Below are 10,821 nucleotides of genomic sequence, written 5' to 3'. Positions count from 1 at the left end.
ACTAAAGAGTGCGTACAAGTAGGAATCTTTTTGAAATGTGGTTTAAAACACATCCAATAAGATAACAGAATTTCTATCGACTGACGTCACTATGGGCGGTGAGAAAAGACCGTTGTCCAATCAGAGCGCGCGTTTCTTATCACGTGACTCCAAAAAATGGGCCCAACCCAACTTCTTCTTCCGTACACAGTACAGATATAGTAGATATGAGTAGTGTCGTTTTGTCCGGGTGCGTGTTTGCCTTTTCGTGGTTGCACCCATAGCATTAGTTAGTTTACGTCGAGGACAGAAGTAAGAGTTTATAATGTGTATTTTATGACTATTCTATGCAAAAAGAAAACGTTGCATTTTCTTTTTTAGTTCATTTTGCCTTGCTTTAATTTAGTGTGACATTAGTAGTTATTTTTTATACAAGTATAAATTAAAACAAAATACAAATCAACATGAAGGTGCTAAGACTCTCAACACATCCGCCCTCTGTGGCTTATTCCATGACTACACTGGGATCCAGCATGATGAACAGCATTTTTAGTTTTTATTATGTCAAGCTGTTTCTCAACAAGTACAATATATCAGAAGGAGCTTTCCACAAAGCCCAGGTGAGTCTTACTGCTGATAATAAAACTAATACTTCTACTACTACCACTAATAGTAATAATAATAAAAATAATAATAATAAAAATGAGAACAAGAACCATCATTATCATATTCCAAATAATTTATACACATAGTTATTTCAATCAATAAAAACATGACACATCTATTGTAAGAGTTTGTATATATATATAAAATGTGTGTTGTTATAAGTTTAATCCATTTTCTCCCTCACTCCCTCATGGATCTGATATCATCCGCACACAACTTGGCACAGGCTTTATGTCGGATGCACTAACAGCAATTGATTTTTTTTTAAATCTTCGAAACTACATCTATAAAACCTTAAATAAATGTCCAAGGGTGCATGCTCTTTTCAGCGCAATGGTGGTGTTACATCTCATAAAACCTGCATATCTTCTAATTATATTGCTAACATCCTCATATTAACCCCTGTGGCTCGATGTATGCACCTGCACCCAAGTTATTTCAAGTATTGCAGGCATGACAGTTCTGTGCTTAAAGTTAAAACCTGTCAGGTAAGTCAAAATCGGAGTGAAAATATGTCGGTTAAATTTGATCTCATATTGACTGATGCAGTGTTTTACAGCAGGTGTGGTCATCTTATTCTTCCTCTTTGTTCTTTAATGGCGGTTGGAACTCAGTAGGTTGCATTGCTGTTAACTGTAGGTCTCACTATCCCTTATCTTCCTGGCATCTCAAAGCAAAATTTCTTTAGTCCAGCTTTTCCTAAAATAAAATAAAATTAAACATCTAATGCTTCCTTCCCTAAACTTGTCCTGTCTTGCTTTGTCTGCTTTATCGGACCCTTCTCGCATCTCTTTAGTATTCCTTTCAGTACTTTGGAAAGGTTGAGTACACTGTAAAAAGAATTTTTGGAAATGGAGAAAGAGGACAAGGAAGAAAGTATGTGAGTTAGAAAGTGGTTGACATGCAGATTAGGTTAACTAGGTTTTTCAAATTGCCTGTAATGTGTGAGTCACTGAGTCCCCTGAAACAGGCTCCAGGCCTCCTGGGAACCCTGAAAAGAATAAGTGTTTTAGAGATGTTTTGAAAATAGTTAGGTTTTTTTTTACTCAGAAAGACAGAGAATCCGGTGGAATATTGCTGATAATTTGTTCCGTGGATCCTGTTTATAATCCAGATCTCTTCTCGCTCAGGTGGTGTATATGATCTGGAATGCTCTGAACGACCCGCTCTTCGGCTACCTGCAGGACAACTCTCGTGTTCCCTGTTGCTCCATGAGAAGGATCTCAATCCTGTACGGTGCTCCTTTCTATGGCCTGGCTTTCCTGCTGGCCTGGTTCCCCTGGCGGGAATACGAGTCGGGGGACTGGCTAAGCGGCATGCACCTGGTCATCACGCTGTGCGCCTTTGACGGCATGCTGACTTTCGTGCTACTGGCGCAGTGCGCCCTCTTCGCCGAGATCTCCGAGAACCACCAGATCCGTCTGAGGCTCATAAAGTACAGCCAGGTGGCGTCTCTCGTCGGCTCCTCCAGCGTGCTCTTCTGTGGCCTTGTCTCTAACAACATGGACAACTTCTTCGCCTTCCAGGTGTTCTGCGTTTGTGTGGCGCTGTTGGGATGTGCCTGCATGGTCTACACGGGCCTGCGCAGCGAGAGCCGCTTTGACACAAAGATCGCAGAGACGAGCACGCAGCAGAAGCCTCCTCTGTCGTTCTCCGCCGTGGCTACCATGACGTGGCAGATCCTCACCAACCGTGACTTCCAGCTGTTTGTGCTTATGAACTTTTTCCAGGTCTTTCTACTGGCCTTCTTTAACAACTTTGCCATGATCTTCGCTGACAATCTCATCCCAACGGACGCCCTGCCACAGCTGGCGAAGAGCATCATGTATGGAGCTGGATTTATATGCCCTCAGGTGCGTTATTCGCCGTTAACATATGATAGTTATGAAAATGTTCTTCACACTAATTACAGCTGCTATCAATTCCAGTAAGGCATTCTTTTAAGAGAAAGCAAGAAAGGAAACAAAACACAATCTATGAAAGAAAAAATTAAAAAAGGACAAGAAGAAAGAAAGAAGGGCAAAATGATTAAATTTAAAGGAAAGGGAAAAGAAAAGAAAACAAAACAAAAATAAGATAAGTAAGATAAGAAATAAGAATAACTAAATGAATGAAAAGAAAGATGCATGAAAGAAGAATAAACTAAAAAAAGGAAGGAAAGAAAAAAGAAGAAAAAAGAAAATTAAGGGCAAAAGAAAGAATGAATCAGTAAAAGATTGTAGATTGTAAAAATACAAAAAAAGAAAGATGTACAGCCTAGAAATGAAAGTAGGAAAAAAAGACTGAAAGAAAAATATAATGCATGAATTGACAATAATAAAAAATAATAAAGAAATAAAGGATGAAATAATACAAGTAAAGAGAGACTGGATAAGAAAAAGAAAGATAGATGAGCGAGACATACGCCTAATCACCAGAGCTGCAATTCAGGATTGTTTTTTCTCACTCTTTACTGTGTGTTTGTGTGTGTGTCCAGCTACTGGTTTTGTGCAGTCAGAACCTCCTCCATGGGATCGGGTATTACCGCATCATCCTCATCACCTTTGCCATGGAAGCAGGAGGCGCCTTGGTGATGGTGTTGCTTGGGTCGGAACACTACTACTGCCTCGCTCTGTTCATCACCATCAACATGTAAACACACGCAAGCTAATATGATAATATGGGGCTAGTTATTATAATTTAATTAGGACTATTAGCCAGGTTCAGTAGCATGGTGGCTAATATCTGACTGACTAATAAGATGACTAGCATCAGGCAAACTGTTATAAGCAGTACTCCAGTCAAGTATGTAGCTATGCCAAAAAGCTACATAGGGCTAATTAGAATTTTTGCCTAACTGAATTAAGACCATTAGCTATTAACTTATGCTAACAATTTTGAAAAAGGAAAGATAAAAGGAATGTGTGAAAAGGAAAAGAACTTTGAATGCTTTTTTTCCCGGCCAAAACAGGTGCTAAAATGGTCTCACCTAAGTGAAAAACTTAATTTTTAGATAGGGTCATATAACGTAATTTTTTATAACCCTTAGTGCTTCTTTTATCCTGATCCATGTTTTGTTTTTTCGGGATTATGCATACATATATAATATATGCATTATATTTTTTATCAGATAAAAAAACATTATTAAATATAATTTCATGCTCTTTTATCTAGTGTTTGTAACTTTTTTAAATTAAAATCCTTCAATGATCTTAATTGCCATTAATATGAAACTTGGCCAATTTAGATTTCACATAACATTATGGTAGTGTGTCTAATTTGGAGCATTTAAACAAAATCACTTAGTTATTTGGGAGGGGGGATCCTTAATTTTGCACAGAATGCTTTGATTTAAGTAACAATTTTACAGGTTGTATGCCTCTAGAAGCTTACACCAATTTAAGTATAAATACTCATAATATGAATAATTAGCATTTTAAATGATTATTGTTCAAAGCAAGACAGTATAATGCTGGAAAATGGCCATTTCTGGGTCACATATAAAATTATCTCTCTAAAACAGCTGAAGTTAGCAACTTAAAATTTTTTAGGAAAGCAAGATTGGTCACTTCCATGTTGGATCAGCATTAATGCTGTATTTTGTTCTGTCAAATCAAATCTGTTTGTTCATTTCTCTCGTCTCTCTCCCTCCGAATGTGTGTTAGGATTTTGGTCCAGGCTGCTTTTAGCCTCTTTAACCTGCCGCTGGCTGACATCATTGACTCAGACTTGCAGAAATACAAGCGCAGGTAAGATGCCATCTAGTTCTGGATTCTAATTGTTCAGAACAGCGGCTCTGACAAGAGTGCAGCTGCGCATCACAGGTTTATTTTAACAAGCTTATCATTTCTATAGTAACAACTTGTGCACTGGGACCTGTACAGCGGAGACTTCATGTGCACAGATATAGAAAAAACAGATAAATGTTGATATAATAAACTGTCCTGTGAAAAGATGTTTATGTAACGGCGTACATAACAGTTTACAAGCAGGTACTGTGTCATGAGGAGACAATTCACACTTTACAGGTCAACAGTCACTCTCGCTAGTGCCTTTTGGACTAACTCGAGCTTGGTTATGTATCTCGTTAAACGTTCATGCAGTAATGCGTTATTATAATCCATCATAGGAATAACAAAAGCATGAACTAGTTTCTCTGCATCATTAAGCAATAATTTTTTGTTGAAAGACAGCCACTATAATCATAAAACATTAGAAACCACTATTTTCCCCTTATTATTGGAATTTACACATAAATTTTTTAATCTAACGGGTGCTACACACACTTGTTTGTCCTACAATACACACACATTGCTTTCCCCTGAAGGAGCTAAATTGTAAGATTTAATATCTCATTGCAGCAAAATAGCCGCTATCGTAAACCTTATCACACAATTATTATGAGTAGTATTATTATTACACTGTTCTTATCGTGATACCTTGTACGTGTGTGTGTGTGTTTGTGTGTGATAGTTTATCTCAGTGAATACTGGCTTATGAGCACTGTTTATGACACTGTATTGTTACACACTAGAAATGTTGGCTGGTATGTATGTCAATGTATATGCAAGAAATATACACCTGAGGATTCTTCATAGGGGAGTGAAATGGGTTTGGCCTTCTATAGCCGTTTGACTGATTAGGGAAACCTGAATGGCCATTTTAGGCTAATTACTGTCATTAAAAATAATTAACACCAGTGAGTTACACCTCGTGACACGCCTAAGAATTGGTCGATTTTATCACATGGTGCAGAAAATAAATAAATAAATAAATAAATAAATAAATAAATAATTCCCCTTCCTGTTTTAAAAATCTTTTGAGTGTTTGTCATCCTAGATGATTGTACTGCACTGTATATTGTAAAAATGTTAGTTTTTTTTTAACTTTAACCCTTGGTATTTGCATGCTGTTTTCTCCACCAGCTCCCCGCTCTCGTCAATGGTTTTTGGGACCAACGCTCTCTTCACCAAACCTGCCCAGTCTTTAGCCCCGATGCTGGTGGTCTCCATTTTGAACCAGTACGGCTACGAGAGCATGAAAAGCGGGAATGTGACCGATCAGAGGTAAACGTAATAATAACTATATGGCGTGCTACAAACCTCATAACTTCTCCTGGGTTAGAGATTTAAAAAGAGAAATGATACATCAAGAGTGACACTCCATCCAACATCTGCACTTCAACTTTACCCACCAAGAAAAATCTTCTTAAAACAGATACGACAGAAAGCCAGTTTGTAGTTCCAGCACTGTTTAAAACATGAAAGATATTAATCATGCATTTTACATTTGTTTACTTAGATTCCAGTCAGGGGTGAGACAGGGGTGTGTCTGTTGAAAAGATGATCTTAAAACCTGCTTAATTCTCTACTGTTACCACCATCATTTTACGGCAGCCTGTAATTTTTTATGACGTGATTTAGAGCTGGTTTAATGTGAAGCATTCTCATATAAACTGCCCATTCATATAATTCGAGAAACCATGGGCCGCGCCCCCTTTAGTGCAACGGACAAACAAAGATGATTCATGGGGGCCTCGCCTCCCTGACTTTGTCTGAAAAGCCAGTGCAGCAGTAGATTTGTGAAAGTCAATGTTGGCCACGAAAGGCACAGAAACAAGTCTGACCCACAGAGGCCCCACCCTACAACTCACAGCACCCAGACAATCCACTGCCAACATCCTGGTAATGGACACCACAGCACACCTCTAACCCTGACCTGGAATAGGTCTGAGGAGTAGAAGCTCCTGCTTTGTTTAATGGAAGTGGAAGATGTAAAGGCCAACTGAGCTGGTTAAGATATATATATATATTATTTTTTTTAATAAAAGAGCCTTGAGCCTTACCTGCTGCATGCGGTCTAAGATGGATCTTTACATATATATATATATATACATATATTTACTTTTTACGTGTGTGGTAGTTTATCTAAGTGAATACTTGGCTGGCTTAAAAGCATTGTTTGACACTCTCTTGTTAAACACTAGAAATATTAGTTGTCATTTATGTCAACGTATACGCAAGAAAATTACACCTGAGAATTCTTTATAAGGGAGTGAACTGGGAGTGAACCAGGTAGGTATATATTCTGTATGTATATATGTGTATATATATACAGTGCAGTGTATTTTTGACCAGGCAGTGTGTGTGTGTGTGTGTGTATATATATATATATATAAAACAACTAAGAAACTAGAACTGGGTAAAAACTCTAACACATTATCAAAACCTGAAAGGATAGTGCTGCACCATCAACTTTGTGGATGAAATATGGTCAGAAAAAAAACGACTAGAGATCACTTAAACACTTGAAGTTACATGGTAAAAAAAATAACAGAAAAAAATGGAACTATGTTTCATAGTCAGAGTAAGAGCATACACACACACACACACACACACACACACACACACACACACACACACACAATGTGAGAGATGCTGAATGTACTGAATGTCCAGGTTTTCACACCTATGGAGTTTTTGTATCTATCTAAGGGTGTTTCTGGAAGCATGAGGAATCATTTTTACATCTGAACTGAACACCACAGTTTAAGCTCTAATCAAAGCTAGACGAGATTAGTGTGTGAACCTTTTTATGCAGTGTATATTTTTAAACGTGAACTCGTTCAATGATGTTTGCTGCCCTCTAGTGTTTATCAATGGAACATCACAGCTATATAATTAGTCAAGTCAAGTAGGCATTGATTGTCATTTCAGACATGTACAATTCAGTACAGTGAAACGAAACAGCGTTCCTCCAGGAGCGAGGTGCTACTCAGTGCAAATAACATAAATGAACAGAACTAAGTAGACACCTAATTACCTGACTAGCCAAGACAAACCACCTCAACACAAAACTATCTAAGTACTACATACAAAACACAACTGCTTATTTTTAAATAATAATAAAAAACATGTTCTCTCTCTCTCTCTCTCTTTCCCCTACTACAGTGCACTGGAAGCTCTCCACAGCGTCATGTTCTACATGGTCTGCTTGGTGCCGTTGTGCATCACCGTTCTGCAGTTCCTCTTCTGGAAGCCGTTCTCGGTCAGAGACAGTCACACAACGGACTCAAAGTACGTCGAGGGGTGATTTCCTGGAGACCCATCATGGTTTAAGTCAATAGAATTATGATGAGTGCATTTTTTTTTTTTTTAGGATTTTAAGTATGTAAAGGGTATGGGGAGAGTAAATGTTTTATTTTATTATCAGGGCATTGTAATATACTATAACAACTGACACATTCATTCCACATGGCATTTTCTCCCAACCATGTTGTGATCTTTATAGATTAATCATTATTGCTTTAAATTGATATCTGGAGAAAAAAAGACAAAAAAAAGTATGAAAACGTGCAGCTTGCAGCGAGGGATGTTTATTCGTAATTCTTGGCATGCCATTCATCTTGAAACCATAGAGTTTTTTGGGGGGAAGGTGGTTGTGGGTGTATAGGAACTCAATAAACTACCTAAAGATAATACAAAAGATTACTATCATGAGAAAACATTTAAAGTGTTATCTATATTTTATTTGTGACTTTTTCATCAGATATTTAAAAAAGACTATCTCTATATTTAAAACTCTGTGAAGTTTTTCTACACTTAACAAAAAGCACGAAATCACTTTTTATTCGTAGTACATAATGAAATCTTTACCAGCAGGTTTTTTTCTGGTGATGTATATTTACCTGGGGTTAAGATTTTGTGATTATTTTTTTCAAAATGTGTTGAGATGTTTCTAGACTCATGAACTTAATACTATTTTAATTCTTACTTCTGCTAAGTCTGGACCAACTTCTTAAAGCAATAATTAATTAAATATATACACTGCCCAGCAACAAAGAATGTTGCACGCCCTAATATTTTATTAAACTGCCCTTGAGTTCTCTTCGCATTGTGTGTGTAGAAATGCTCTTACTTTACTTATTCAACTTTATTAAACATAGAGTTCCTCTATCCTTCTAGGTTTTAATAATGCGTTGGACAATTCGGGGTTAAATAACTTGTTATAATAGCTTAACCATATTAATCACTGCAGTAGTTATCCAATGAAAGCCTCCTAACTATTTGCTTAGTTAAATCCAACTGTTTTTTTTTTTTTTTTTTTTTTTTTTGCTGGGCAACATGTTTAAAATAAGAATAAGAAACAATCTGATCCAGTCCAAATAGAGCTTATAATGTGCAGTTGGATTCGGTTTGGTGAAGGGTGCCAATAATTATTTGTTAAAAATGTGACCAAAAGTAATTGGACCTTGGGTCACGTGGCCACACGTTACGAAAGGTCTTTACTTTAATTCTGGCCTGCCGTGGAGCATGTTTACAACACGACGCTTTTCATTAATGGACGAGAAAACAACATGGAGGAAGGGAGAAAAATAATGTCTGCCTTTTCAAATGTCTGCACTTTAGTGTGAGTGAGGCGTCGGAGTGCGGATGTTGGCATGGAGGCTGTGTGTGAAAGGGTTTAAAAGTATTTTATTTTTTTTCTTACTTCTTCTAACTTCTTACTGATGGCAGGAAAAGGAGCTAGGTGGTACTAAGGGTACTGTGGTTAAGATTCTCCCCTGTGGACAGGAGGGTGTGAGATTTAATCTCAGCACTGGGAGTAAACCAGTCCTCGAGAAGACACAGCGTGAACACTGAACTGCCCAGCTTTCCGCCTGGATACAATCTTAACTAGCTTTTTAGTAGTCTTTTATTTTTAGTTTTTAGTTGTTGTTGTTTTTTTTATCTTAATAGCAGATGCTATATTTAGGCAGCGGTATGTGATGTAATGCTAATTGTAACATTGATGTCACATGAGTTCTAGTTTCTTCTGCACAGTGGTTTACAAAATAATGTTTTTTTTTTCTCTCTTTTTTTTACACCCAATGAGCATCATTTATCAAGTTGAAAATTATGAAAATATTTAATTCAGTAGCTAATGAAAGAAACATTCTGCCATATTTCTTCGTACTCATGTGTGTATCTGTGTATATATTAATCAGTACCAAATATGTATAAAATTACCAGATTACAGTAAGACACACCCACAGTCAGACAAAAGGACAGGTTAGAACTGTCAAAATGATGACTACAGCAAAAGCTTAGCTTAAGAAAGAGTACTAGCTAACTGTCATAGCTACACACACTCACTAGAGACAACAACGATTCCTGATACTTCCTCCTAAGCTTTATTTTTCTTTGTAAACTACATTTGTATGTAGACTACATTTATGGGTAAAGTTGCCATGAGTGAGGAACTCAAGATACACCCAGACCACACACACATACACGCACACACACAGTTGGACTGGTCTGAGGAAATAATCCGAGCCTGGTGTTTGTATTTCATGCCTTACCTTTTTGTAGAATTGAGAAAATCTAACTTCAAATCTTTCTAAATAAATAAAGCCCATGAAGTGCTGCAGTGCCTGAGCTGCATTTAGCAACTTTTTAGCAAATTTAACGATTTAGCATGTAACGTTTTTCAGCTTTTATTAGGGGCCATTACTTTTGTTCTGCTTGAATTGTTAATCTTATTTGTCTTAATTTATGGATTTACAATTAAACCTGCTTAGATCCAGCTTAACAAATAGGGTCTGAGATGTTTTCTAGACGTCACATTTTTGTAACATGACATTTAATGCAACATCGATATTTGAGGGAACAAATGTATTTTTTGCTAGAATGTGTGAAAATAAACCTTTACATTGTGCAAATAAATTTTGTCCTCCATTTGTGTTGCAAACTCATTGTGATTATGATTTTTTTAAGTGATTTTTTTTTAAATGATGGATTGTCTATTTCATCTCTTTATTGTTCCTTGTTTCCTTGACAATAATGCACAAGAATAGCTGATAGATTATGTAAGGAATAACACAAGTGGGGAGCGGTGTATGTGTGTGTGTGAGAGAGAAATCATTAGAAGATAACCAGCGATGAAATGGAGTTACTGCTACCACACTGAGGATTATAATGTTTCTAAAAACAGCATGTCTTACAGGGTTTTATTTCTCCCCCACTGCACCACATTGCTAAGCAAGCACGAGGTAGTATAAAAGTTTCAAAACTAGTTTTGTAACACACCAAGAGATGGCAGCAAAAGTCTGCACGGACAGTCACAGGGAGCACTGATCTTCATAAGTCAGTGTGCCAAAAGACATCATCCTGTGTATTCCTGCATTTCCACATCTGCTATTTCATCATGGACAGCAAA

The 10,821-nt window shown here is 37.1% G+C and overlaps 1 protein-coding gene across 2 annotated transcripts; it reads left to right on the top strand.

Annotated features, from left to right (window-relative positions):
• Positions 1–211: 211 nt before the first annotated feature.
• On the top strand, positions 212–10,314 carry mfsd13al (major facilitator superfamily domain containing 13a-like). 2 transcript variants are annotated; one of them, XM_053492111.1, is made up of 7 exons: positions 212–599; positions 1,776–2,498; positions 3,122–3,276; positions 4,290–4,373; positions 5,550–5,690; positions 7,575–7,700; positions 9,141–10,314. In XM_053492111.1, the coding sequence occupies exons 1-7, from the start codon at positions 444–446 to the stop codon at positions 9,151–9,153; spliced, it is 1,398 nt and encodes a 465-aa protein (XP_053348086.1). In that variant the 5' UTR covers positions 212–443; the 3' UTR covers positions 9,154–10,314. The 2 variants fall into 2 exon arrangements, with proteins under 2 accessions (XP_053348086.1, XP_053348085.1); XM_053492110.1 differs by lacking the exon at positions 9,141–10,314 and having other exon boundaries at positions 7,575–8,517.
• The last annotated feature ends 507 nt before the right edge of the window (positions 10,315–10,821 follow it).

This window comes from Clarias gariepinus, chromosome 3, assembly GCF_024256425.1.
Source record: "Clarias gariepinus isolate MV-2021 ecotype Netherlands chromosome 3, CGAR_prim_01v2, whole genome shotgun sequence".
In the NCBI taxonomy this organism is placed as follows: Eukaryota; Metazoa; Chordata; class Actinopteri; order Siluriformes; family Clariidae; genus Clarias; species Clarias gariepinus.
Note: the sequence above shows the minus strand (reverse complement) of the source record. Positions and strands in the feature narration are given on the sequence as shown.

Excerpts from the sequence above, each read along its gene's own strand:
- mfsd13al (XM_053492110.1), top strand. The coding sequence starts at position 444 with ATGAAGGTGCTAAGACTCTCAACACATCCGCCCTCTGTGGCTTATTCC. Across the intron at positions 2,499-3,121 it reads CTGGATTTATATGCCCTCAG|CTACTGGTTTTGTGCAGTCA; the intron begins GTGCGTTATTCG and ends GTGTGTGTCCAG. Across the intron at positions 5,691-7,574 it reads GGGAATGTGACCGATCAGAG|TGCACTGGAAGCTCTCCACA; the intron begins GTAAACGTAATA and ends CCCCTACTACAG.